Source organism: Guillardia theta, assembly GCF_000315625.1.
Source record: "Guillardia theta CCMP2712 unplaced genomic scaffold GUITHscaffold_1, whole genome shotgun sequence".
Lineage (NCBI taxonomy): Eukaryota > Cryptophyceae > Pyrenomonadales > Geminigeraceae > Guillardia > Guillardia theta.
The window spans coordinates 125012-151743 of NW_005434673.1; the positions used below are offsets into that span (position 1 = coordinate 125012).

The following is a 26732-nucleotide window of genomic DNA, read 5'->3' on the forward strand; positions in this document are numbered from 1 at the left end:
CAAGCTACCGCACTCTCCGACATCCATGATGTGCTCTCTGCGGCTGTTGACCCGGACTGTCCCCTCCCTGTCAGGGACACTGTCCCAAGCCCTAGTCCCGTCACAGTCACAAGCCCCGAGCCAGTGCTGCCTGCGTTGACGCTCGCCCTCCGCAAGCTTCCTCCGTCCCAGGTGATCGCCTCGGAGACGCTTCCTCCTGCTACCCCGCCTACGGTCAACGTAGCCCCGGATGATCTTGCCGGGCCAAGACCGCTCGCATGACACGTCAGGCTCGACTCCGACTGCCATGCTGTAGCTTGACAAGCCGTCATGACCGACGCCGACAAGCTCTGGCTTGACAACCCGTATCCCTTGCCTAGCAACCTAACCGTAACATAAGCTGAGGGCTGATTGGACACGACAGCGCCTGAAACATCCGCACGATCATACGACACCAGGTCCGAGCCCGTCCCGACCAGACTAGTGACAGTCAGCACGATCTGACCGCTTCCCAAACCACTCACACGCCACGACCCGACACACACCACACCCGTCTCCGACGTCCACGCCGTGCTCTCGCTCCCCGTGCCCCCGCCCCGCCCTTGACCTGACCCCTCGTACCTCCCCAGCCCTGCCCCGTACACCGTCACTCCCGTCGACCCCGTCCCGGCCCTGTTCCCGCCCTCCCTTACCCCGCTCGCCCCCGCCCCGTCTGCCGAGATCGCCTCCGTCCCCGTGCCTCCGCTCCCGCCCCCTCCTGCCGTCACCCCTACCCGCATGCTCCTCCCCTCTCCTGCTGCCTGCTGGCATGATAGGGACGTGTCGCTTTGCCAAGTTGTCACTTGATTTTCGGTTCCTCCTCGCCTTGTTCCTAATGTGTTATCATAAGTTCCATAATTGTTTCCCACGTAAATTATTTGTATGGCTGGAGTTGCAGGATTGTTTGAATTGATTGTTGTTGTGATGGTTGGCTGGTCGTAGGAGACTGAGAGGACCCTCGTTATTTCAGCGTTGCTGACTGTTAAGGTGATCTCAAGGTTGCTTTGTATTCCGCTTGCTATACTGCAAAGGATTGAGGACTGCGACAGCCATATGGACGAAGAACATGCTGTATTGCCTAACCTCAATGCTGCAGGATCAGATATGTTGCTTGAAATTACTGTGATTGAAAGGCCCCAACAGATGGAAAGTTAGACTGTCCATCAATGAAAATATCTTGCCCAACGACCACAAAAAAATAGAGAGAGAGCGTCAAACCAATGATGAATAATTGCAATGGTCGTCTTTTCCGACCCTTCCTTGTTGTCATTTGTTGAATTCCTTCTACACCCACTTTGTACTTGATTCAGGTTGCACTTTGAGATCTGAGCATTGTGTCATTCTTCATTTCTTTGCTCCTCAAGTATCCTGCTTGATTTGAATTTGCTTTCTAATCGATCCGATCACCTGATCATTCGTCCTCATAATACGAGATTTATTCTCTAAAGTTTTTGTCCTCTCCCCTCTTAATCATTTATATTGACTCCCATCCCCTCCGCTATCAGATTTTCCTAATTTGTCTGGGCGCTGATATCGCGGCCCCACTAAAATATATACTTCTCTCATATTGCATCTTCCCCACCTTTCCTTCCCATACCCTTTTCCCACTCATCCCTTCCTGCTCATTCCAACTTTGCTTCTATTTACTTCGTTCTCCCTCCTCCCAGCGTACTCCGCTTCAACTTTTCTTTGCACCTTGTTGAGTCACATTGCGATAGAACCTACCTGCTACTCCATCGAGTCCATGCCCTCAATCTAACTCTTTCACCACCTCTTCTGACTTTTCTCATTCTCCTTCGCGCCATTCATCACCGGACGCTATCTCCACTACCCACCCACCCACCAATTACTGTATCTAGGTAGAAATATTATGTGGGGGGTGATGAGGGTCATCCGTTTATCCAGTAGTCCGACGGATAGCAAAAAAATGTCAAAAGAACAAAAGAACTTTGACTGCTGAAACCACCTTCAACACACACCAAACCTCAACGATGCCGCTGCCTTGTTCTGTCCGCTTTGTCCCACAACTTTCATCAGATGAGAAAGCGATCACTCGATATGGGTGATCAAATCCTGCTCCTTGCCATCGCGACGTAGAACATATTTGAAGATCTTGTTCATATGCTCCATAACTAAAGGTTGTGATCAAAATAGGTTGTGATCACATGCAAGACCGTCCCGACGGACAACTCGACAACATCGATTGTCACAATCTTTCCAAATATGATTTAATGAATTGACGAGTCCTTTGACTTCGTTAGAGATGGACTCCTTCAATCTGAGAGAACTTTATCTGGTGTAAACCTACCTGTTTCGAACAACAATGTATTGCCCGACAAACTGGACTTCGTAGTAAATTCCTTGATTCTTTGAACCTATCTCGCCTCGGAAAAGCCTTGACAGCAGTACGAGGAAATCGCTGGGAGTGTGAGGCTTATGGAGATAACCTTTCTTAGCGTCCGTCTGCCATGAGCATGAGTTGCTGGATCTGATGATCCAGATAGGCAGCTAGGGAAGGATTTAGACTCTTCCACAGATTTATGTATGAAGGATTAACTCTAATCAAGCTCATTCTTGTCAACGTAACTATTCTTTTGCATTAAGAATTCTAGATTTATCCTCGACCAGAACAAGGTGCCCATCCACCCGCTCAAGGCGGACACTGACGGAATTTCCCCGTGACATAGCAGCCTTCATCGCGGCCTCTTCTTCAGTCTGGTTGTTGACGGCTCTAAAGATATCACAGGCATGACCATATGGAATGTTGAAGATGTTGCGAATGTCCTGGGGAGAAAGGTCTTTCAGATGCTCAACTGAGATCTTCTCCTGTTTCATGGTTGCAGCATACTTGTCACAAGCTTCCGCATCGGACTTGATGGCGATTTGAAGGAGCCCCATCAGATCTGAAGGATCCTCGGCTTTGATGTCGCTCTTCTCCACAGTCTCTTCATCATCCTGGCTTCGACGATAGCGGAGAAATATGTAGACGAGAAGTATGATCGCTCCCCAGAAGACAATGGTGTTGACAGGAACTGCAATGTACAGCAGACTTCTGAGCATGAAGAATGAGTCGAAGGCGGTGGGGTATCGAATGTAAACCATCGAGACCAGCGCAGACAGGCCGAAGATAACCCCGATAGCAAGGCAGAGGTAGCAGATGCCAATGAGCGGAAGTCCGTAAACTAGCCAACGCTTTAGCGCCTCGTCGTTGGTACGCGTGGGTGATAATGAAAGTGAACAGAGCAAGAACATAGCACCAGCCAGAGCGACCCCCAACATGCATGTGCTTGGAAATCCGAACATAGAAAGATTCTTTGAGACGAAGTTGTCATCCCCGTAAAATGCATACATGTATTGTAGCGGAAACACCTTCGACGCGAACCGGGCTGCGCTCATGATTTCTCGACAAGAATCACTCAGAATCAAGGAATCGCATTTTTCACTTCTGTTCAAGATAGCCAGTAAATCGAACTTGTTAGACAGGTCAGTTGGTATTTGCACCGAGGTTTTCTCTGCGATAAGAGTGCTGCGTACAAACTTTCTGAAGTTGGGATCGAAGAATATGGAATACTTCAGGTTTGCGTTGTCAAACTCCAGTTCCTCAATGGTAAAGAAGAGTCCAATAGCAATGGAGAAGACTAAGGCGGAAACCACTCCTAGCAGCTCAAGCAACGTGTCTATGTCCTCGAAGGTCGCGTGTCCTAGTGACTGCTCTATCTCCTCTGTTGGTTTACCTCGACCAACTTTCTTGGGTCGTATCATTACGTCAAAGTGACTAGCGTACCTGCAAACTAAGAAATCAGCCGTTGCGGCATCAGACGATCAAGATGAAGGTTAGGGGGAAATAGGACGAGACAAGAACCATCATCGAAAATCACAGAAGAAATCTAGAGGGAGAACAAGATGTAGTGACATTAAACATTTCTTCTTCACTATGTTCCTATTAGCCGAAGGCGAGAAGAAGCAGCAGCAGCAGCAGCAGCAGCAGCAGCAGCAGCAGCAGCAGCAGCAGCAGCAGCAAAATATGGCTGGCAATCCAGGGATGGTGGATGGACTCATGAGGGAGGAGGGGGGAGGGAGGGAGGCTGACGAACAGCGGCAACTGCTTTTAGTAGTGGTTTAGCAAGAGTACAGGTATTAGAATGTGTATGTGGTGGAACAAGAGTAGGAGGGAAGAGGGAGGAGGGAGGTTGGGAAGGGAAGAAGGGAAATGAAGAAGGAAATGGAAGCATGAAACAAAGCCGACGAGCAGGAATAGGAACACCAGGAGCACCAGGAGCGAGAGCGAGAGCAGGAGCAAGAGCAGGAGGAGTGGGTAAGTTGGGGGTGGGGGCTGAATAGTCCCGGGTGAACCCGGCGGAACTTCAAACACGAGCCTTGAAGTTAACCATTGCGAAACTCTTATATTACAATACTATGAATAATTACACTGCAAAATTCAAATTTGAGAATGGCCTTTCGATAAAAAGCTCTCGGAGAGGACTCAAGGATTGAAAATTCAAAACTGAAAGGCGCCTGCCGTACTCCGAAACGAGTACAGTATCTGAATATGGTACCAATGACCAGGGTGGTACCTATGGGTGGTAGCCTAATAATGTGGTAGCCTATGGGTGGGCCTAATAATGTGGTAGCCTATGGGTGGGCCTAATAATGTGGTAGCCTATGGGTGGTAGCCTAATAATGTGGTAGCCTATGGGTGGGCCTAATAATGTGGTAGCCTATGGGTGGGCCTAATAATGTGGTAGCCTATGGGTGGTAGCCTAATAATGTGGTAGCGCTGTAAAGGAAGTCACAAGTCCCTGGTTGAAGTCCGAACTGGCAACTGAACATGTCAGTGTACCGTACTACAGTTGGACCGGGCCGGCCCGGAGCCGCGGCGGCCCGGCCTGGCATCACCCGAGTCGTCGGATCACGGTCCGGGGCGGCACTGCCCGGCCGGCAGTGAATTACCGGGAGTCGCCGGCGTACCCGTACCGTGGCCCTGACCGTCGCGACCCGGCTCTAAAGTTTGTCCGGGCCCGGGCAATGAGTTGTTTAAGTCAAGTTCAACGGTTGGTTGCCATTCAATCATGGCAGTAATCGGACTCACTGAGTCGGCGAGTTTCACCGATCACCGGCGGACGGTCACTTTGCACTAGCTGAGTGCTTATCGGTGTTCAACCGTGTGAGTGCTTGTCGGTGTCATACAGCGGCCAACTTGGCAAGTTACAAGTTACGTACCCGGGCCCCGGCAGTGACTCAGCGGGGGCCCACACTCAGCCTGGCAGGTTCGGACTGTGCCGGGGCCGACCGTCGACCGGGTCACCGTCCGAGACCGGCACTGAGTCCCGAGTCCGGCCCGGGACTCGGGAGACGCCGTCCCGGAACGCGGCGCCGCAGTGCAGTGCAGTGCAGTCACGCGGCGTGCCGGACTCATCTGGCGGCTGCGCGGCCGCAGACCGTGACCGTGCCTCAGCCTGGCAGCCCGAGACTCGGACGGCGTGGCGCCAGCCCGGGCCGCTGTACTCCGAGGCTCGCCGGCCCATCCCCCCCCCCCCCGGGGGGCCGGGCCGCCCATGCGCCGCGGCCAGTGACTGAACTTCCAAGTTCGGGGCCCGATCCCCTAGTATCCGGGAGTATCCGGGAGTATCCGGGAGGATCCGACTTGAGTTTTCAGTTGACAAAATGCCGAAGGTGCGCTTCTGATGCTGGTTGGGAAGAGAAGGAGGTTGTTGGGTGGCGGATAGAGATGGAGGAAGGGGATGTAGAGCAAGATTGTAGAGGTGTAGAGCAGAGAGAGTCAAGTTGAGATGTTGTTTGTAAGGATGGATCATGTCATGGTACATCTAAACCAGGAGAGCAGCTGGGTGGGATCAATGTATTGTAGTCGAATTGAGATTGAAAGTATATCAGAATGATATGTGAAAAATCTTTATGAATTATTGAAATGTGGAAGCCTCTGGGATGAGAGAGAGAGAGAGGAGGGAGGGAGGGAGGGAGGGAGGGAGGGAGGGAGGGAGAGTTGTAGTCGATGGTGAACAACTTGTTTCCTGTGAAAGATTGGAGGGCAGGGGCATACTAGAACGAGGTTTGCTTGCATTCAAGTCACATACAGAAGAGTACGGAGTGAGGGAGTGAGTGAGTGAGTGAGGGAGGGAGGTAGAGAGGGAGGGAGGGGTTTGCTGGTCCGCAAAGATCCAATTCTTTCGAATTGCACTTACAATTTCTTCAGAAGGGTGGCAAGGGAAAACCGAAAGCCAAAGGCGGAGCGTCGGAGGAGGTTAGGGAGTCTCCTGACAGATCTGGCTGACATACTGTGTCCGAAGGGAGCTGAGCTTACAGCGGAAGAACGGGAGCAGAAGGCCAAACTTCGTATCGAAGCGCTGGAAAGAGAACTTGGTCCATCTCCCTGGGAAGTCGTTAGTGTGGTGACTTGCTGCTGCAGTTCAACGTACAGATGTGATGAATCGAGCTCTGCAAGCGCACAATGAAATGCGTCAAAAACAGGTAAGAGAGAGCAGACCCCGATCTCAATGCCATGCTCCTGGTTGAATCTTTATGCTGCAGAAAGAGCTCCTGCAGGATTTCGAAAATGAGAAGAACAACACGTTCGCCATCACCGCTGATATGGTCACTGAGGGTGTGTTGTATGCCTCTTTGACCTTGAGGGCAGACAAGACAATACAAGAGCATGCAGGAGGAGCTCTTGCGGCGGATCAACACCTTAGAGGTCTCGTCGGTGGTCGACTTTGTTTGTATACCTCACACGTCAGTGACAGAATAGCATCCAAGAGCTGAAAGATCAGCTGGAACTCGCCCGTCAGGTTGACTTGGCCTGTCAGCACGGCCAGTAATGACTCCTGTGCTTTCAGGCCAACGAAGATCTGCGAAAACAGAAGGACCAAGTCTGTTGTCCTCCATTGTCGTCCCAGGACACTGACGCCGTTTGGCCTCAGGAGCTGGCGCTGAAAGATGCACAGATAGCAGATCTCAAACAGAAGATGGAAGATATGGGTGAGAACTGCTCTGTCTATCTTTATCATCGTTCCTCCGTGCATGCTCTTGTCATTGGTTTATGTGATTTTGGTGCTATTTTTCTTCGTGTGTTTGATTGTTTATGTGTGTTTGCGTGTGTTTTGTGTGTGTGTTTTTGTATGTATTTGTGTTTGTATGTGTACTGGTCTTCCGTCTTTCTCGGTTCCTCCGTGGCTCTGATGGAATGTCACGATGTTCGCAGCCATCGAGTTCGGCGACATGCTCAAGGAGACTCTCGACAAGATGAGCGAGAAGATAGAGGCGACGAGGTGAGAGGAGGAGGAAGCGGAGGCAACGTCTCTGAGCATGACCTCCCTGTGCAGCAACGAATGGGATCATGATGCGGGGGGGGACGTGCAGAAGAAGCTGGAAGAGTTTAACATCGGACCCATCGGGATGTGAAGATTTCTCTCTCTCGTGAATCTCTCGTGTAATATTCAAGTGCTTTAATTTTTCATTACAATCTGTCGAAACCCCTACTGAGGTGACTCTGAGAGGTACAAGGGTAAAAGATTGCAGCGCTGAGTTTGACTTGGACATCAGCACGTGCTCAGCCCGAAGAATATCGAGGAGACGATCATAACAAGCATCAGAATGCATCCTGAACCTGCAGGGCCTTATTAGCGAGGCGAAGTCGACAGATTGCTTACCACAGCACATCACTAACACCTTGGCTGCAACTTTGGCACCGTGATCTGCACGGGAGCGTGTTCAGTCGTCTAGCAGGAGAAGCTGCATGTGATGTCGTACATTTCTTCAGCACGAAGGAGGAGAACGTAGAGAGGCCGAGCATCAGGTCTAGGCCATCGATGCACCTTCGTGCTGCGTGAGGGAGTACGAGCGCCTTGCAAGACTTCAAGACCTGTTGGGGAAGAAGAGAGTCTTGAAGTAAGTCCAGCAGCAGGCCAAGAGGAAGAAAGCCGTGATCTGGCCGAGCAAGCATCAACGTCATCGCCGCAAGTTTCTAGCAGAGCTGACCCAGACAAGAGCGGGGAACTTGTTGGAGTTGAAGAAGTAGGTGAAGTGTAAGGAAGCGAGAGATATCATCGTCTCCCATGCCACCCAGGGCATCCTGTACATGCTCAGCCGTTGGTACATGTAGTAGGATCCAGCCCCGACGAGAGCGAGGAGGACTAGAAACGTTGTGTCGACCCTGGTCACCGACGAACACTTCCTGGAGTGCCGCATGAAAGTCCGCTGGCGATTTCGCACCAACAGAATGATGGAGAGTAGGAGGGCTGCAGGAAGTTCACCATGACAGCAAACAAGCAATATCAGCAGACCCAGGGAGACTGAGGTGATCACGACGGAGATTTCTCCATGGTATCTCGAGGGTGTGCAAACGTAAGGGATCAAGCATCGGAGGGAGTCCTGCACATTCCAAGGTTTCACAGACTGGAGGAAAGAAACATTCATATCTGCCTGTAGTGGTTGAAGATTCTCAATGATGGGATCAGCGTGCAGGGGAGGATCTTCGCCCTGCAGCGAGGATTCAGCAGCACCGAGCACATGCCATGCGTTGCTGACCTGCGTGCTCCCAAAGTGGAGGGTGAGATAACCGATCAGCGGAGCTCGCTCAAAGCAGTTGGTCTCTGTTGACGTGACGTAGCATCTGAACAGCAGCAGACCGATCACTCCAACGCATAGGGGTGGGACTTTGACATGCCGGCAGACGGTGGCGAACGCCTTGTAGCCGATCCACCTCCTCGCGTACTCGTTGGCAGAGCTGGCAGACGAATAAACGAGCCTTGAGCCGGCGGGTTTGATCGCGACAGATCTTGACAAGCGTCAGACGGAAGCAGCACCCCTCCACTGACCTTGAGATCAACGGGTGGTGGTAGCGATCAGCTGGAAGAAACTGTGGAGCAGCATGGAAATTCAGAGGAGTGGAGTTTGGCCCCAAGGTCAATCCCTCACATCCATGATGATCGAGTACTCGGGCATGTCTCGCTGCCGCATCTTGAAACCTTGAGATCCACGACAGTCAGAGGCTGGAGAAGGGGGAGGGGGAGGGGAAGGGGGAACAGAAGGAGAAATAGCAGGAATTTACGATAGAGTCCAGGAATAGATCGCGAGTCTGAAGTCATGAAGATCTCATAAGGTGTTTGTCGGACAAGTTCGCCGAGCTGTTTCTCTAGCCCTCGGATTGACAGGTGGGGCGTGTACACAACGTAGATCGTGTACGTGTAAGTCCAACTGGGACGGTGCTGGTACGAAGCCCGAAGGGTCTCTCCCTTCAAAGTGTAGAGCAAACCAAACCGCTGGAAGAAGACGCTGTCAATGAAGAACAGCATGTCGTCAACGCTCGTCCTCGATGACTCGGATGGTCCTGATGACCACGAGCAGTTCAAGCTCTGAAACGACGTCATCAAGGCTGTCGGGTAATCCGCCTGAATGCGCTTGACCCCCTTTGAGGATGAGAACTCGTTCCAAAGCACAAGGATGGAGACAGCAAACACGATACGAATCAACCAGCGATACCTCGCCTTGTCCAACTCGCTAAAATTTCCTCTTCTAACTCCGTATCGCTCCGATCCTTCAGATTCCTCGAAATCCCCGGAAGGGGAAGCGTCGGGATGTACCATTTATGTCCCTTTGCTACCCCTCGACACGGGATCCGAGCCTTTCAGCCAGCCAGCACGAGCGTGTGGACATTCATCTCTGCGCTCGTCATGAAGGGATCACCCAACTCAAACCTCCTCACGCCTTCCAGAAAGGACAGGTCAAAGTTCCATCACAATTATCAATGGATCCTCATCAGGTAGATCCACACTCGTCCGTGTTATCATCATCATCCTCGTCCTCCTTATCCTCGTCCTCCTTACCGCACTCGTCATCGTCGTCTTCCTCCTTGACCCCGTCCTCGTCCTTGTCCGCGCTTGTTGGCTCCTGCCATGCTCTCTCCGACAGCAGCTCCGACAGGGTCTGCGACAGGGTCTTCCTGTAGCATTGAAAGGTAAGAAGGGGTAGGTAGGGTACCACCTTTGGTGGCTGCTTGGTTGTTTTAGTGATTAAAGGGTGGGTGGTATTGCAAAGGTGTGGGTGAGGTACTTGTCTTTCTGTGGATGGGGGGTGGGGGTGGGGGTTATATTTGAATGAACATGGCGGGAGAGGTGAGGCAGAGGAGGAGGGGAGGTTAGAGGAAGAAGAGGAGGGGACAGACTTTGCTTGAGAGATTGGAAGACAGGAGGGAGGAGGGAGGAGGGAGGAGGGAGGAGGGAGGAGAGTGAGGAGGAGAGGGCAGGGACCAGTGGGGAAAGGGCGAGGGAATGGGAGATCAGAGACAGCGAGGATAGTAATCCAAACGTAGTTGGGCAGGAAGAGAGAAGTGGGAAGTCATGAGTAGCTCGATATCATTCCGTCTGAACTCATGGTTGTCTTCACCGAAAGACCGTCAGTGAGATTTGAGGTTACATGACCGTTCTCTCAACCAGGTGAAATTTGAATGCGTGCTGAGAGGACCTCGTCTGTAACATTCTCTTGGGCACAACAGTTCTTTTTGCATTTTGATGGATACCATGGCAAGCATGAACTCGCCTGAAGAAATTCGCTCCAAGTGCGCGAGTGAAAATGAGAAGATTAAGATCGACATCTGTCAAGAAATAGTGTTTGAGGACGATAACAGCGACGATGAAAGGTTTCTCCTGATGGCAAAACCTCAGCAGAATGAGACAGTGATGATACCATCGGTGAAGGTAACAGAGAGGGTTGACCAACACTTGGATGCAAGTCAGTCACTGTTTCGGCGTGGCAAGAGCTACATCAAGTTCTCTCCCAAGACGATGGAGGAGCAGGACGAGCTTGTAGATTACGACCTCGACTCGGATGATGAAGAGTTTGTCAGCCAGCACAAGGGAAGTTTGACCGAAGATGACATGGAAGCCGCAATGCACGCGCTTGAAATCTCTTCTTTCCGCTTCATGATGTCCAACGTGCGAGTTCCCGAGCCTTTGTCTCCCTCAGATGGCTATGCTCCGGACTTTCTCTTGGCAAACGATCAAGAGGCAGAGAACCTTGATCCGATGAGCCAACCGAGGAAGCTGGACAAGCCTATGAAAGAAGGCTCTCTAATCTCTAAGTGTAAAAAGAAACACAGCGGTGGAAGGCGTCGGAATCTGAAATGCCTGCAAAGTCCTCGCTCAGATGCTGATTCGAACCTAGAGCTTATCTCCACTAAGGTGAGCCCGAAGATTAAATGCATTGCAAACTTGTGACAGGTGGTTCAGGAAAGCGACGATCCCTTTCAAGATGAATCCGACGCCAGGTGTGCGGTATGTCTGAACGATGGGGCCGAAGAGGGAAACATTCTTGTCTTTTGTGATGGTGAGTCAAATCTAACAGCTGGAACGCGAGGACTGAATTGTTTGTACCTAGGTTGTGGAATAGCTGTACATCAGGTTTGCTACGGGATCATGAAAGTGCCCGATGAAGACGAGTGCTGGTTCTGCTGCAAGTGCCGAGAACAGAAGGGGGCGCCGGGCGCTGCATGTGACTTGTGCAGCATGCCTGGCGGAGCCTTGAAGATGACTGACGACGGCCGCTTCGCTCACCTGTCCTGTGCTCTCTGGGTGCCTGAAACGTCGTTGGAGGATGGCTTTCTGCTGGAGCCTGTGATGGGCATGCGGGACATCAACAAGGCAAGGTGGAAGCTAAGGTGCAGCATCTGCAAGGAGAGGAGGGGAGCGTGCATCCAGTGCTCGAACCGTCGGTGTGCGGTTGCCTTCCACGTGACCTGTGCTCAGTACGCTCAGCTCTACATGTGGTGGGGGGAGAAACCCGGCAAGGACGAAGTCATCCGCAGTGTTTTCTGCCCAAAGCATCCCCCGTCTGACGTCCTCCCCAACTTCTCCTACTGCCCCGAGCTGAAGCCGTTTGCTCCCGAACTCCTCCAGGCGCTCTGCGGCTCCGAGGTGGACCCGCCCAAGTCCCTGACGAGGCTCTGGAAGAAGCCGGGCAAGGGAACCCCTTTCAAGTCCAGCGGCTCGGAGCATCCGGAGGACCTTCTCTTTAGCGTCAGCCCGGTTTGCAACTTGCGGGAGGAGGACGACTTCGAGGTGCCTTACCAGCACAAGCTCAGCTGCAGCCCGGTGGCAAACAGGAAGGCAAACGGCCTGGGAGCCAATCACGCGAGGATCCAGGCGGAGGTTGTCAATGACAAGTTCTCGATGGTCTTTCCTGGGGTCTGCTGCGTCTGCCTCAACGACCTCGACGACGCTGAGAACCCTCTGCTGGAGTGCTCGGGCTGCAAGCTGACGGTCCATCAGTTCTGCTGCGGTGAGGCGGTGAAGAAGAAATCAGCTTTCTCCTGCTCCAGATGCTCTTTGCTGGCTCCGTCGGAGACCCAGTCTGCCCGCTGTTACTTGTGCCCGGTGGAAGGAGGATTCCTCAAGAGAGCGGTGACGGGCGAGTGGCTTCACTTGCAGTGCGCGTTGTGGATCGACGAGATCAGGTTCGACCAGCCGGAGAAGCTCGACGAGATTACTGGGGTTCAGGATGTGAGCAAGGACAGGCTGAAGCTCGTCTGCCAGATCTGCAAGCAGGAGGGACGGGGAGCATGCATCCAGTGCAAGAAGGGCGGCTGCTTCGCTGCCTTCCACGTCACCTGCGCTCAGCTCGCCGGCTGTCACCTCGCGATCCTCCCGGACGAGGACGATGCTGACACGACCTTCCACTCCTTCTGCTGCCGCCACAGGCCCAAGTACATCTGGAAGGGACGGTACGTCGACAGCCTCAAGTTCCTCCAAGTGAAGGACTTGCTCCCCCTCTCCATGTTGACCGCCGACGATGCCAACCTGACCCTCTCGGAGCTTCACAACAGAAGGATTGACAAGCTCCGGTCGCCCATCTTTGCGCACTGGAAGGCGAAGAGGGAGAGGAGAAACCATTTCCTCATGCCCCGTCACGTAGTGGCCCTCCAGGACTTGGTCGCCTTCCTACCGGGGGAGCTGCAGCTGCACAAGGACCCCTTCTACATGCCTCCTGCCCTGGTCCAGCCACGGAAGCGGAGGGGCCCCAGGCTGTCTTCGAGCGGGAAGAGGAAGCAGAGCAAGCTCAAGACGAAGATGCGATGACAGCAAGGGCAGCCTCGTCTCACGCGGCCTCTCGCTCTCCTCCTCTGATATTCATCTAATTAAAATGAGTTTAACTAGCTCAGTCTACTACTACTACCCCTGCTGAGAATTCCTCCGTCCTCCCTCTTCGCTTCGCCCTCCACGCAAAAACTTCCTTCACCCCTCCTGCGATCACTTCTTCGGTTTGAAGATGTTGTGTAGCACCTCCGCATTCTTCGCCTCATCCTGCCAGGAGTGTCAGCGGGAAACCAGCGGCAGTTGCTCAAGACCTCGGCCTTGCGCAGGGCAGCTTCTGCCTTGGCCCTCATCATGGTGCACTTGGAGCGATACGTCATGGTCTTGAGCCGGTGGGAAACTGCTCTCCTCTCAAATTTCTCCCCCAGCTGCATGACAGCCTGAGCCGCCTTCGACGTTCGATCCGCCTCGGCCTTGCAGAGATAGAGTGAGCTGGGGCAGAGGGTTGTATGGGGAGGGAGCGAGGGCGACCAAGACACAGGGACGCAAGAAGGAGGGGGAGGGAGAGAGGCAAGGAGAAGGAGAAAGAGAGGGAGAGGGAGAGGGAGAGTGACAAGGGAGATGGAGGGAGAGAGGGAGAACGAGAAGGGAGAGTGAGAGTGGGAGTGGGAGTGAGAGTGGGAGTGGGATTGAGAGTGGGAGTGGGAGTGGGAGTGGGAGGAGGGAAAGGGGGGAGGGAGTGGGAGGGAGGGAGTGGGAGGGAGGGAGGGAGGGAGGGAGTGGGAGGGAGGGAGTGGGAGGGAGGGCTGATTTCACCCGTAGCTCATCCGCCTTGTTCTTATGCAGTGTGGCCTTCGAGAGGATGACGTGGGCCTGAGCGAGGATCTTCTTGGCCTTGTCCTCCTTCTCTGTAGCCTCGCGTCAGACCCTCTCACATCACAAGCACAAGGTCAAAGTAGCGCTCACTATCTCCCTCTGTCTTCTCCTTCTCCTTCTCCTTGCCGTGCGTAGTGGCATTGAGCTGACAAACAGCAGCAGGTCAGCAGAGGCGTCAGCGGAGGAGGATGAGTACCGCCTTCCCCTTGGAGAGCAACTTTGTGCCGGAGGTCATGAGATTTTGACCTGCTTCCTTGAGAGAAGATCCTTTCTTGTGAAGAGCTTCAAACCTGCCCGAAGCTCGTCAACCTCCTCTTTCCCCCTTCTATCCTCGTCACGTTTTCTGCTCGATGTTGGCGGCCCCGAGAAGCTCAGCTGCTCTCCCCTCCAGTGACGTCGCGGCTTCTTTCTGCGTTCTCGCGCGATTCTCCAGCCCATCGTCAGTATTCTGAAGAACTTCCGCTATCTTGCAAGTTCTTTTCGCTTTCGTGTCAAGGGACAACCCTTCATGGCTCTCCTCATCTGAAAGACTAATCACCAACGAGACATGACAACAGTCCTCAAGTGACATGTGTATGTTGTAATGAGTGCATTTGTGAGGACCCACCTGCATTCGCCTCCTCCTTCTTCGCGCGTTTCATGAGCTGCCGCATCTGTCGTGAGATTCTGTCTTGGAACTGGCTGTCTTCCTTGTCTAACATCTGCACATCCTGCGTTGACAAGACAACATCTGAGCCAGTGATCATGTCGGCATCGTTGAACGCCACAAGCGCAACTCCAAAGAGGAGCGCGACAAGCACAGCCCCGCAGACTCGGAGGGCGGAGCTGTCGCCTCGCAGAAAGGAACGACATGCTCTCTGCGCTGGCCTTGACGAGTCGTCTGAAGTCTGAATAAGAGAGGCTTGAGATGAGCAAGAGGAGGAGGAAGGGGAGGAGGAGGAAGAGGGGGAGGAAGAGGGGGATGATGATGGGGAGGACGCTGAAACCCCAGCGACTTGCTCCTGCATGGTCATCAGGAATAGACACCCCACGTGACACCCCACGTGATGAGAGAATGAGGTCATGTGATAAGTCACATGTTATATCACGTGATGGACCTTGCAAATTCCAGGGGGGATGAGGCCCACGGGACGCACAAAAAGAAAGCATCGCATGGCGCTCCTGCAGCTGCTCCTGCTCATGCTGGGATCAGAAGCAGCGATGTCCTCCCTTTCCTCCTCCTCCTCCTCCTCCTCCTCCTTGTCCTTGTCCTCCTCTCCCACATCTCATCCCTACTCTCCTTCTTTTTGTAATTTGGCCTTTGCATTGCCATCGGGTCGATCCCTGCTCCCTGCTCCTTGTGCAGCTGGCAGGTCTGGTTCAACAACATTCATGCCAGCTGCTCGATTCCTCACGCGGCATCAACATGTCTTGAGACCATGCATCTGCCGAACAAGGAGAGGATCGTTGATTCTCCCCGCCATGTCGGCAGCTCGTGGCGACGCGAACTTGGCAGAAGCAGCCAAGGCGCTAACAACGTCAAGGTACATTGATGCTCATAATCTGCTTGAAGAAGCAAGGTTCGAGTATCTCAAGGCCGGAGTGACAGACAGGGACGAGCTCATCAAAGCCATCAGAAAGAGAATAGACGATGCTCTCAACGTCATGTGCTCTTCCAGTGACGCCAAACCAGCACAGCCGTCAGCATCTCAAGCTGCGCCACAGGCCGGGCCTCCCGGCATGGAGTTGAGTCAGAGATTGAGATTAGCGAAGCAAGAGGGCGACGATCTGATTAACCAGGCATCAAAGGCTCTCGGCAATCGCGAGTTCCTCAAAGCAAGGTCCCTTGCAGAGAAGGCCAGGGCATCCTTTCAAGCAGCTGGGTCGAGTGTTGCCCGCGAGAGGGAGAATATCGTTGGGAATCTGCTGTCGTATATTCAAGTGGAGGAGGAGAGAGTCGAAGCAAATCGAAGGAGAAAGCTGAAGCAGCAGAAGCAAGAAGAAGAGGTGTGATGATATTCTTGAAATGACCGGACCGGTTCCACTGATGCCTTGACGCCCTTTCTCAAGGTCAAGCAAATGGCGAAGAGGGTTGAGGATGCCCTGGACTCATCACTGGCATTTCCCACAGATGGCGAGCAAGCCAAGACGGAGGAGCCAACGATTGAAAGTTCCCCAAAGCCAGACCTTTGCATCTTGGTGGACAACGGTTCCTCGAGGTGACGTTTGCAGTGAAAGTCACGTGGAGACTGAGAAGACTACAACTGAAACAGGGCTTCCTCCACGAAGCTGTTGCGCTCGATCGCAGAGAGATTGTCAAAGAGAACAGGTTGGTAGACAGATGTATTTCTTCATTTCTGATAACATTTCTAACTACATGTACAGGTGTTGATGTCACTGCGGTGTCTCTTGCACATGCAGATAAAACACCAGCTGAGGTATGAAGATGATATTCACTCCTCGACTTCCTTGCCTTTGTGTCTTTCATGATTATGCGGCACATAGGAACTTGATGGGACTCCTGCCAGAGTTTTTTCGACGTTCTTGCGGGAGGAAGTTCGGTAAGTGTGCTTGACCATTTATGGTTTTAGTTCAAGTATGACAAGGTATTCAGAGACCGAGACATCAAGACTATTCTTGTGTTGCCGTTGTTTCTTGGGCCGAGCAAGGTAGAGTCCAAGATAGCAGCGGTGTACGTTTGCCCCCCCTGACGCGTCAAAAGGCCGTCACGAAGCGAATACCCGATATCCTCCAAGGGGTCAACGACGGTATTGCATGGCACTGGCAGAATCTTTTGTCCCGACTGATCGTTCCCCAAGAGATCAGCGAAATCAAGTGGTTCGTTGCGCCCCCTCTATGTCAAGACAACAGATTGGTAAGTCTTGAGCTCAACCCACGTCGGTTTTTACTGACGAGGCAAAAAGGTCTCCCTCATGGAAACTGAAGTGCGTCGAACAATCGAGGAGAACTCGCTGGATAAGGAAAATCCCTACATCATACGCCCAAGTCTGACGTGCTTCACAGCCTCACGTGATCGTTGTCGATCACGGATCCCCCTCGCCAGAAGTCGTCGCTGTCAGAGATTCTCTGGCTGATCGTCTTCGGTGCCACACTCTCTCTCCCTGCTGCTCCCTCCTCACCAAACTTACCAGAACTAGCATGATCACTGACGATTGTGTGTCCCAAGTTCACGCTGCGAGCATGGAAAGGTGACCGGAGCTCTACAAATCTTCCGATTCTCACGCCATTGCAGGAGACCGGGACCCGAGTATGCATTTTGCGATCCTCTCTTGATCGATTGTATCCCTCAGGTGTAAGCTCCTCTTCTCCCTCGTCCCGTCACCCCCTTGCTCTCTGCTCCTTTTCCTCCCTCGTCTCCGTCTCGCCATCTTCTGTTTCTTCCTCTCCCTTACAACTTCAAACTCTTCACCCTGCTCCTGTCTCGTCTCTGTGTGAGCTCCGCATGCAGGTCGGCGGTGGGGACGGCGACATCGTGCTTTCCATGGCGTTCTTGCTGCCAGGCACACACGCAGGAGAAGGAGGAGACATCGACGAGATCTGCGAGAAGGCACTGATGGAGAGCGGGAGCAGGTGATCACTTCTCGAGCCAACTCACCATGATCAGTCACCCGTGCTCTGATATCAACGTTGGTAGGAGGAGAGTTTTCAAGACACGTCTGATGGGCGAGAGTGAGCTTCTCCTTGACATCTTGCATCGGCAGTATGAGATGGGCCTTCCCAAGCTCTTCCCTCTGAGAAATAAGTTGTGAATGAAGTTCTCTCTACCCCTCGCCCTCTCTATCTCAGAATTACATCCAGGGCACTCCATTACAACCCATACCAGGCGTGGGATGGCAGTCCCGGTCGTGCAGAGCCTCTGCTCTCTTTACGTGATCCCTTGCAAAATATTCCTTCTCTCTACTCTCCGCTTCTCACTGCTTCGCTCTCGTCTTTCACTCAACCTCCTCCCTCCTCCCTCCTCCTCCTCCCTCCTCCTCCTCCCCCCTCCCCCTTCCTCCTCCTCCTCCCTCCTCCTCCTCCCTCCTCGCTCGATGCTGCGAGTGGGGGGAACAAGGAAAGTTCTCTTGCGAGCTCGACGACGCGGGATGGCTGACCAGCAGCGTGCAAGGGAGTTGTCGACTGACGAGAGGAGGAAGAGCTCCATTGCCAATGCACCTCATCTACCATCTCTACCCCCTTGAACACTAATACAGTACCCCACCGTCATAACCCCTCCTTGTACTCACCCCCGTTGGACATGAGGAATGGACCCCTGTGTCCATCACCTACCCATCATAAACATGAAATCACTCTCAATAACCCCCACCCCCTGATAAATACAAGTACCCCCCAAATTTGATCAGAGGATACCAATCCGACAACTTTTTCCTATTGATATGTTGGTAAAAGACCGGTACATTTCACACATTATGTGACCCACCCATCTTTCTCTGGCTCCACCCCCGAAAAAGTACCCCACCCTGTTTCCAAAAACTTGTTGGAGATCGCTATGCGGCCAAGATGGGAAAGAAAGAGACTCTTTACTCAAAGAAAGGATGATGTGATGTGATGTGATGTGATATGATGTGATATGATGTGATATATGATATGAAGTTGGTAATGAAAGCTGCAGAATATGTCGCGAACTATGCAGATCTTCGAGACGATAGGTCACGATGGGAGGTGCACAATAGAATTATTTGCTTTCAACATGTTGCACTTGCTCTCACAAGCACTTGGTTGGGTATGTGACTCTGCATCTTGACGCAGCACACCATGACCACTCGTCGAGTTCTGCTTCTCGATGGAATTTCTGTCTGCTTACTGGGTCAGCCTTCCGTCAAGTCCTTGTCAGATGCTAACTCCCGTTGAACTCTCAGCCCTCTCTCTAGGGTCAGGGTCAGCAAACATCTTCCTGTGTAATGATGGGAATGTTTGGAATAAGCAAGCATGCGACAAAGTTCTTCGGCTGAGAGGAGGAGTGATGTGGGTTGGCGGAGGAAAGACTTTCAACAGGTGTCCTCCCTCACTTTTTCTCGCCCTCCTCTCTTTCCTGACCCCCTCCATCCTCCCTCCTCGCCACCTCCCTCCCGTATCCTCTGCTTGTGGCCCTTCTTGCTGCCAGCCCCCTGTAGCCAGTTATGTTGGTCTCACTTGCTCATGTTGATGTGCAGGACTCACGACCCATCGGCAAGTCCGGAAGACGTCGAAGACACGTTTGCTCCTCTGAGATCGAGGTCAGTAGAGCTCTGCTTCTGACGTGTCTTGAAGTTGTGTCGACGAGGTTCGACCTCTGATGCAAGTTTGCTAGGTCCGAGAGCGCGAATCGTATCAAGCAGCTGGTGCAGAAGTATGGATCAAAATATCGAACGAATGAGGTAGCGAGAGGCAGAGCGATGGATAGGGGAGAAAGCGCGAGAAGGGGAGGTCAAGGAGGGAGGGAGGGAGGGAGGGAGGGAGGGAGGGAGGGACAGCATGCAGTAAGTGCTTGTTTGTCTCAGATTGTCAGTCTTGAAGAAGAAGCAAAATATCTGATCCGAGCACAAAAGCTTCTGCGAGTGCAGGTGAGTTTGTTTGTATTTCCGTCTCGTTCTCACTTTGAGAGGGTGCGACAACCATGACCATTGTTGTCTACAGTCGCTTTCTGTGGAGTTCAGTGCTGCGAGCCAGTTTCAGGTGAGAGAGGAAATGAAGAGTGCGGGGAAGGGTACCTGGGCAGGATCTGGTGGAGGAGGGGAAGGGAGTGGTGGGGAGAAAATACGTCAAATGCAAATGATGCTGTGATTCTGCAATGCATTCCAGAGTTATGTGGTTGGAGATCTGTCTTTCAAGAGTCACAGGTAGGCTACAAATATGGAATTGCAGAGAGAATATGAGTTTTGTGCGATGAAGGGTTGGATACATGTTTGGGCATGTCGACAAGAACAGGAACGGTGAGGCACTCGCTCAAATGGTTGCTGAGAATCTAATTGGTTTCCTTCAAGTGTTCTGCGATGTCATCTATGAGCCTCCACAGCGAGGAGACGAGGAAGCTTACAACCTGACGGAGGTGACGGCGATGATGACGATGACGATGACGATGACGATGACGATGATGACGATGGTGGTGGTGGTGGTGGTGGTGGTGGTGGTGGTGGTGGTGGTGGTGATGATGATGATGATAGAGATCTGATTTGGATCGTGCTTTCATTTTAGTTCAAGCTGAGAGAAATTTGTTCAGGTGGATCCCGATGAAGAAAAAGTTGAGCGTCTTGCGTCATTGCTGGGGATGCGGATGGTGAGAAGATGACACTATGAAGAGGAGAGGGGAGGAGGGGAGAAGGAGGAGGAATCTTGGCAAGCGAAGAAGAGAATTTGACGATGATGATACCAGGTTGGGATGGTTTTCTCTGTCAAACCTCGCAAGTCAATTTTTAGTAGTCAGGTACTTCGACCTTCCTTCCCTCCTAACTTCCCCTCTCTCCCCTCACCTCCCCAATTGCCTTGCTGCTCCTGCCTCCTCCTATCCTTTCTGGTGCTCTGACCATTACACTCCTCCGATGTCTTTGCGTCCTTCCTTGAATCTACTTCTCCTTCTGTTTGACACGCTTGTGATACTCCAGGACGTCATGCTGGCATGCTCGCTACAACACAAGGTGACGTTGACAGGGAAAACAAGGGCGAGAAGGAGGAAAGGAGGTGGAGAGCGGAGGTGGGGGTGGATTGGGCGTTAGGCGATAGCGGATAAACTTCAGGGGAAGGAGGAGGAAGGTTATGAAGTCTGCCTCACATTGATATAGATGGAGAAGAAACATGGATACGACTTTGCGAGCTCCATGGTGTCGGCGGTGATCACTCGAAATGGTGCGAGGAGGAGGAGGAGGAGGAGGAGGAGGAGGAGGAGGAGGAGGAGGAGGAGGAGGGGGGGGGGATGATGGTGGGGGTGGTGGTGGTGGAGGAGGAGGAGTGAAGCGCGTGCAGAGACAACGGACTCTATCGTCTTCGAAGCATATCAGATCAGCGATCTCTGTCTAGACATGTACCGCAGGGACATCTTGGTCCCTCCCAACAACCCCAACAGAGGATACACAAGTATGATTTGTGGAGCTACTTGTTATGCGTGAGACGTCAACATGTTCAAACATGTCACTGTGTTGATGCTTTCTGTGTTGTCGTTCTTCCTTGATATGAAATGCCCCAGGAACTGTCCAAGATGTGCTTGTAGAGCGGAAAGACACACAGAAGGTGATGCCGACGACGATGATAGACTTCTACTCATCTTCTATCAGGTCGACAACGACTTCTTTATCAACACCGGTGACTTGTCTTGCATTTCTTGCTCCTTTCTGAACATGATCCTGCCAACAGTTCCAATCAAGACGCACAATTCTGAGATTTGGGGAAACCGTGAAGTGAGTCACTACTCATTTTCTATCCCCTTTCATCTTCCTTCCATCTTCCTCCTGTCGTTGCTATCACTCTCCCCCTCTCCCCTCCCCCCTCCCAGTCTCCGTCACTGATCTCGAGCTCACGTTTCGCTTCCAGGCTTTCTTCCCTGTCAAGAACCGACCGGGACAAGTACCTTGACATGTCTCAATGCAACATGCACCTGTGACGAGCTGGCAGGATCAGAACAGGATGGAAGTGAAACACATCCTGCTGTCCCACGAGGAGGTGCCCTTCTGCATCAGAGTAAGAACGCAACGCTACTCCGTCGTGCTCATGCTAACTCCGTCTGCAGATGCGCGACTTTCACATGCTCCTCTACCTGTCGAACATGTTGGATCCTCTTACAGACCTTCCTATCATCTGCAAGGTGAGGGTTAACCTCTGACATCTTGTCCCGCTTTCCCCCTGACTTGTTCATAGTCGGTCAGGGAGGACGTTGAGCTGCAGCAAGGACATATCGAGCTAGTCAAATCCATTGCCTACATGAAGTGAAACTGACGAGGTTCTGCGCTATGTGTCCTTCGCTCCTCCTCAGGTCGGGAAGGAATGTGGAGGACTTGCCAATGAAAAAGCAGGGAGGACCCACGAGGGTTCTCATGTGTTAAAAAACACATGAGAACCTACGCCCGATGCCTAGTGCAAGCAACGGAGCTGATCGCTACACTTCAACGTCGTTCAAAGTTCTCAACCATTTACAAAGAGTAGACGGGATAGCCTGAACAAGCTGAGCTATAGACTTGTGACTGACTAACGGATCTTCCACTGTTCTACATGTCTGGAAAATTTGATCACTGCAAACAACTTGTTAAACCCACAACCAAGCTTGTATGCAAACGAGATTACCTCAGTATTCGAAGCAGCCTTCTCTCCATCCTCTTCCTCCTCTTCCTTCTTTCCATCCAGTCCCTCGATGGCTGGCAAACAAATCACCATCCCCAGATTGCAAGGGCAGTCACTTACGTCCATCATCCTCATCCTCGTCGTCAGAGTCAAACCCTCCTGCTCCTGCTCCTCCGAAGTCAAACTTATCAAATCCGCTCATATCCAGATCGCCCTGTCACCACCCGCAGACGGTCAAATGGAAGCGCAAGATTACAATACATTACATCGCGAGCCTCATCTTCGTCTTTCCACTTGTCCCAGTCGACTTTGAGCGTATGGATCTTTTTCCCCTTGTGCAAGGTGTCCCAATAATCCCCAACTTCCTTCCTCATGAAGACGAAAGCAACGTCACGAGCTCCAACCTTCCATGAGCTCTGCTTTGGATCAACTGTACCGAAGAAATCCAAACTCAACTCATGATCTTCACTCTTGAATGTGAACGAAGTCTCGGTAACATTGATGGTTGTCTTATTTGGATCAAGGTTTGGAATGTTGATAGTGAACAAAATCTTATCGTTTCTCTGGGCCCATTTGCAATCTGGCAATTTGGACATGATGTAGCTGAGGAAAGAGTAGTCAGAGCATTATCCAATCAGGGCCTTCTCCATTATATCGCCACTTTTCAGGTAAATGAATTCTTCAAACATCAAGGTTCTATGATTACTGCTATTCCTCCTCATCTTTTGAATTCTTCCAACATAATTCAACTCGGTTAATTCCCACTGATCCATTATCACAGCTTCACAACCACTTCAAAGAGTTGCAACATTTCCTCTAAATCCTGCACAACCTCCAAGTATCCTTCAAAGAACCAAATAATCTTGTGTAATATCACTGTGGTACATCAGATCAATCCTGCTGTTTCAATATGGTGATTCATATTCTGTACGATAAAAATACATCATTCTACTCTTCTTCACGATGGACCTCCTAATCCCACGTTCTTTCGAAAATTCCACGTCCCTTCGAGAGCTAGCTACCTTGTAAACAAATCATGAATCTTCCCATGATCCGTCCGCCAGTAAAATTTCCCTCAAGACATAATCCTGCAACATCTCGTCTCCATCTAAACAAAGCAATGTGCTCGCATCAACTTCCATCTGTTGTGAAGATGCCTCAATTCTGTACGTTTCGTTCTGTCTTCTGTTTTCTACCACTGACCATCAAACTGTTTCTGATTCTCAACACATTAAATCTCCAGGCCTTCTTATCTCTGGTCAAGTCTCGCCTCATTTTTTCACTCATGCATCAACTGCCGTGCATTGTCCCGCTATCCCTATGACACAAATTGCCCACCACAACTCTCTGAATCTCACGGGAAGATTGAAGTAGCACTCATCCGATGTCAAAAGGTTCAAGAGTCTTCATGGTCAGATCGAGTCCTCCTCCTCCTCATCCCTTTCCTCAGTCCCCTTCCATCCCACGCTCCCTCCCCTGCGCCATTCCAAAGGAATTTCGCCGCCCATACACCCGTACTACCCCACCACACTAAGAAACTTGTACCGTACCCCCTCACGTCTTTATCACCCCTACCCACCCCTTTTTAGGACATGTGGTCATTCCTTCAGAACATTCTTATATCCACCCTACGTATCATCATTCTCATATGATCTTAAGACTCTAATGCACCTTCCAGGCTCAAAAAGGTACCACCCCTCGAAAATATTCATTTTTCCTTTCTATCCCCTCATTTGTGTACCCCCACCCCCTTTTCCAATGACACTGACCAACCCCACCCTCATACATCCGGTTGGAAGACACCTGTTTCTAAAATACACATTTTAGTCCTCGTACAGAAAAACCTAGAACATCAATACACTTTAAAACAATTTTAGATATCTCTCGTACATGATTTGGTCACTGAACTTTTAGATTTGTACTCAGATTGAGCGAGATAAATTTTTACAATGGGTGTTCTCAAGTCGATAAGACCGGGTCATAGCATCATTCGACGGACCTAAACCCATATATAGGACTCCGATATGACCCTACTTTGGACACTAGAAGAATAATGTTATGAGCCTCGAAAGTCTCGGTCACTGAGTCACTTCACTTCCTTTTGAGTTTCAGGCCCCGATGGACCTCCGATTTTACCCTCATCCCCTCTCGTAATTTTTAGTTAAGTGTGAGTCAGCGTGCGCCCTCCTAAAAGTGGCGAAAATGTTGGCAAAAAGCGAGGGGAGAGGAGAGGAAGGAAGGGAGGAGAGGAGGAGAGCATGGCAAGATAGGAGAGGATAGCAGTGAGAGGGAAGGAAGTCAAGGAAAGAGGGGTGGATGAGAGAATGGTAAGCGATAATGAGACGAGAGGAGGAAAGGAGGAGAGGAGAGGAGAGGAGAGGAGGACAGGATGAAGGAGAGGATAGAAGGATGAAGAGCGGGGATGAGGTTAGGGTGATTAAATTATGGAAAGAGAATGAGGTGAAGAGGATATTTGAGACGGACATGAAAAGTGCAATCAAAGGCGATTAGCTCGCGAAGAGAGACGTAGAGAGCAAGAACCTGCTCCCTCTCTTTCGCATCCGCAAGGAAGGGAATGGATGCGCAAGGAAGGGAATGATGAGAGCAGGAGATGGATTGAATGTGGAGGGATACTGGTAGATAAAGAGACAGGGTGGTTGCAAGTTGATATTGGCTAGATAATCCATTCCCTCTTATTTGTCGCCCCCTTTGCGTCTCGTTTCTTATTCTTCCGTTTCTTTGCTGTCAGGACACCACAAGGCTATGCACAAAGATAGGAAAGTGGGGGAAAGACAGTTGTGCTCGTGAGTACTTGGACAACCCTCGCGTTCAGAATGTCCGCTTCACCGTGCATCAAAGGTAACTTCAGCTATTCAACTACTTCCAGTTTGATCCCATGGGCAGCTTCTTTGAAATGCCTTGTTCTCTTTCATCTGATGGTCAACTTGGGGGCAGTACATGATGAGATGGTAAGTGACGACTCTTGCTTCTTCTGTCTTCCGATTTTCAACTCGCTGCATTTGTGTCTGAACATTCCTTGCTCCACTTGCTGAGCTTCGTCCACAGTTCCCGCTGTTATGATATGTCTATTGCCTTGTCTCTTAACTGATTTCAACTCCTCGCGTGACAACAGGCCTCCGTGTTGCAGCAACGGCGAATCTCTGCCAGCCTGCGAGTGGATGAAGCGATGAGGCCGGGGGACAAGGGAGAGCAGGGGCGGGGCACGTGGGGATTCAACCTGATCAAGGATCTGACGAGCACGGAACGATGGAGGAGACAAGTCGGCAAGAGATCGCTCTTGCAGGTTGGCATCGACCTCAGCCTCGAGCTTGATGAGCTGACGTATGTCTTGAGCAGGTCAGGGGCCAGAACTTCCTTCCGCAGTCTCCAATCAGCGAAGACGGGCTGTCGGATGCTACTACAGCTTCCCTTCCCGACACGTCGTCCTCATCAGCCAACAGTGGTGCCTCGGGCTCGCCAGGAGGATCCTTGACCCTTCCGAAGACACTCGGAGGAGCAGTGCTGTACCCCCGCACGCTGAATCTTGGCAGTCAGGCTGCTGCTGTGGACAGTCGGGACGGGACTTCGCTGAAAGGCAACGGACCCATGGAAACAGCAGCAACGGAGTCATCGCTCAGCGGGGGAAAGAATTCGGATTCAGTCCTCACAGGAACTGGAACGAGCGAAGCTCAAAGTCTTCAAGCTGACTCTCCGACGAATCCTATCACGTCGCAGTCTTCGACTCCCTCCGAGTCCAGCCTTCCCGCCCAAGGAACCTCACTCTCTGGATCCAAGGCAAGTAGTGCAAGTCCTTCCCTGCTCCCTGGTCGTTTGGAGTTTCACGACGGTGTCCCGACGTCCAGCCAGCAGGTCACCAGCTCCCGCCCAGCTCAGTCGAGACCTTCGCAGCAGTCGTCAGGCTCTGCTCTTCCTACCCTTGATGATACCGATTCTCAGCTGCAGCAGGCACCGAGTCAGAAGCCAGCTGGAGGCGTGCAAGATCAGAGGAACGAGAGGTCGGGGCAAGAGGACGCAGGGCCTTCGCTGTCATCCGGCGACCCGGCGGGGATGAAGTCGTCGCAGTCAAGTGCTGGCACGATGACAGCAGCTGCTCGCCAAACACTTGGAGGGACTGCACAGGAGCTTGTGAGACCGCAACAAGTTGCGCAAGGAGTCGATGGAGCTGGAGCCGCCCGACCTGCTCGTTCTGTGGCGAACTCAGCAATGGATGTGGCCTCCTCCTCCTCTCCTCCTCCCCCTCAGCCTCCTCCTCCTCCTCCTCATTCCCAGCGCCTGCGCGACAGAGCAGAAACTCAGCTCAGCTTCCTGGAAATTCAATCCAACAAGCTCCCATGTTTCAAGCTGGCTCCTCTTACTCGCTGGCTCCCTCTCCCTCCTCTCCTTCACCTTCCTCGCGCCCGACTTCCTTCGACTCATCGTCAACCTCATCCTTCCCTTCCAACACTGCTTCTTCTCCCTCTTCTCCTTCCTCCTCCTCCTCCTCCCCCCCCCCCTCCTCCTGGTCAATTCCGCACGGGTATGGGTCTCTCA

At 52.0% G+C, this 26732-nt stretch overlaps 10 protein-coding genes across 10 annotated transcripts in view; 5 read left to right on the plus strand and 5 right to left on the minus strand.

Annotated features, from left to right (window-relative positions):
- GUITHDRAFT_98938 (hypothetical protein) overlaps positions 1-758 on the minus strand; it is a gene marked incomplete at both ends in the record, with an annotated part of 996 nt that extends 238 nt beyond the window's left edge. Inside the window, one exon of the mRNA XM_005842079.1 lies at positions 9-758. Within this exon, the coding sequence (XP_005842136.1) occupies positions 9-758 (750 nt within the window). The remainder of the gene's footprint in view (positions 1-8) is intronic.
- A 1782-nt stretch (positions 759-2540) lies between these two features.
- Positions 2541-3804, minus strand: GUITHDRAFT_149715 (hypothetical protein). The gene has a single exon (XM_005842080.1). The coding sequence runs from the start codon at positions 3778-3780 to the stop codon at positions 2605-2607; it is 1176 nt and encodes a 391-aa protein (XP_005842137.1). The 5' UTR covers positions 3781-3804; the 3' UTR covers positions 2541-2604.
- Positions 3805-5664: 1860 nt separating this feature from the next.
- GUITHDRAFT_149716 (hypothetical protein) lies at positions 5665-7511 on the plus strand. Its single transcript, XM_005842081.1, has 11 exons — positions 5665-5691; positions 6230-6277; positions 6324-6396; positions 6443-6504; positions 6565-6627; positions 6671-6727; positions 6777-6821; positions 6870-6902; positions 6954-7011; positions 7235-7301; positions 7356-7511. The coding sequence occupies exons 1-11, from the start codon at positions 5683-5685 to the stop codon at positions 7432-7434; spliced, it is 594 nt and encodes a 197-aa protein (XP_005842138.1). The 5' UTR covers positions 5665-5682; the 3' UTR covers positions 7435-7511.
- Positions 7512-7571: 60 nt separating this feature from the next.
- Positions 7572-9617, minus strand: GUITHDRAFT_131423 (hypothetical protein; the record flags this gene model as incomplete). Its single annotated transcript, XM_005842082.1, has 8 exons — positions 7572-7639; positions 7683-7727; positions 7783-7894; positions 8011-8511; positions 8560-8809; positions 8850-8890; positions 8950-8999; positions 9083-9617. 8 exons carry the CDS (start codon positions 9615-9617, stop codon positions 7572-7574), a joined length of 1602 nt encoding a protein of 533 aa, XP_005842139.1.
- A 1677-nt stretch (positions 9618-11294) lies between these two features.
- On the plus strand, positions 11295-11786 carry GUITHDRAFT_39340 (hypothetical protein; the record flags this gene model as incomplete). The annotated part of the gene is made up of 2 exons (XM_005842083.1): positions 11295-11355; positions 11407-11786. Coding segments are annotated over 2 exons (441 nt in total), but the record flags the coding sequence as incomplete, so codon positions are not given.
- A 429-nt stretch (positions 11787-12215) lies between these two features.
- Positions 12216-12668, plus strand: GUITHDRAFT_60047 (hypothetical protein; the record flags this gene model as incomplete). Its single annotated transcript, XM_005842084.1, has 1 exon — positions 12216-12668. A coding segment is annotated over one exon (453 nt), but the record flags the coding sequence as incomplete, so codon positions are not given.
- A 606-nt stretch (positions 12669-13274) lies between these two features.
- Positions 13275-15354, minus strand: GUITHDRAFT_98943 (hypothetical protein; the record flags this gene model as incomplete). Its single annotated transcript, XM_005842085.1, has 9 exons — positions 13275-13328; positions 13373-13531; positions 13875-13966; positions 14025-14079; positions 14131-14224; positions 14273-14456; positions 14542-14821; positions 15032-15107; positions 15329-15354. The coding sequence occupies 9 exons, from the start codon at positions 15352-15354 to the stop codon at positions 13275-13277; spliced, it is 1020 nt and encodes a 339-aa protein (XP_005842142.1).
- Positions 15355-15395: 41 nt separating this feature from the next.
- GUITHDRAFT_131426 (hypothetical protein) lies at positions 15396-17683 on the plus strand (the record flags this gene model as incomplete). Its single annotated transcript, XM_005842086.1, has 12 exons — positions 15396-15920; positions 15984-16132; positions 16187-16242; positions 16299-16351; positions 16419-16474; positions 16528-16582; positions 16636-16788; positions 16838-16926; positions 17066-17122; positions 17167-17224; positions 17383-17504; positions 17569-17683. The coding sequence occupies 12 exons, from the start codon at positions 15396-15398 to the stop codon at positions 17681-17683; spliced, it is 1488 nt and encodes a 495-aa protein (XP_005842143.1).
- Positions 17684-18689: 1006 nt separating this feature from the next.
- On the plus strand, positions 18690-21833 carry GUITHDRAFT_98945 (hypothetical protein; the record flags this gene model as incomplete). Its single annotated transcript, XM_005842087.1, has 20 exons — positions 18690-18741; positions 18794-18929; positions 19088-19150; positions 19225-19291; positions 19415-19477; positions 19551-19589; positions 19716-19753; positions 19806-19846; positions 19898-19962; positions 20134-20190; positions 20516-20548; positions 20693-20756; positions 20874-20984; positions 21094-21137; positions 21182-21209; positions 21261-21304; positions 21438-21470; positions 21519-21584; positions 21634-21708; positions 21762-21833. The coding sequence occupies 20 exons, from the start codon at positions 18690-18692 to the stop codon at positions 21831-21833; spliced, it is 1191 nt and encodes a 396-aa protein (XP_005842144.1).
- A 460-nt stretch (positions 21834-22293) lies between these two features.
- GUITHDRAFT_160392 (hypothetical protein) lies at positions 22294-22786 on the minus strand (the record flags this gene model as incomplete). Its single annotated transcript, XM_005842088.1, has 2 exons — positions 22448-22786; positions 22294-22395 (listed from the first exon to the last, which is right to left on the minus strand). Exons 1-2 carry the CDS (start codon positions 22775-22777, stop codon positions 22294-22296), a joined length of 432 nt encoding a protein of 143 aa, XP_005842145.1. The 5' UTR covers positions 22778-22786.
- Positions 22787-26732: the final 3946 nt, after the last annotated feature.

Bases quoted from the DNA above. Each gene is read 5' to 3' on its own strand.
- GUITHDRAFT_149715 (XM_005842080.1), bottom strand. From the start codon at position 3,780: ATGATACGACCCAAGAAAGTTGGTCGAGGTAAACCAACAGAGGAGATA.
- GUITHDRAFT_149716 (XM_005842081.1), top strand. The intron at 6,278-6,323 runs GTTAGGGAGTCT...CTGTGTCCGAAG, and splicing joins AAGGCGGAGCGTCGGAGGAG to GGAGCTGAGCTTACAGCGGA. The intron at 7,012-7,234 runs GTGAGAACTGCT...CGATGTTCGCAG, and splicing joins ACAGAAGATGGAAGATATGG to CCATCGAGTTCGGCGACATG.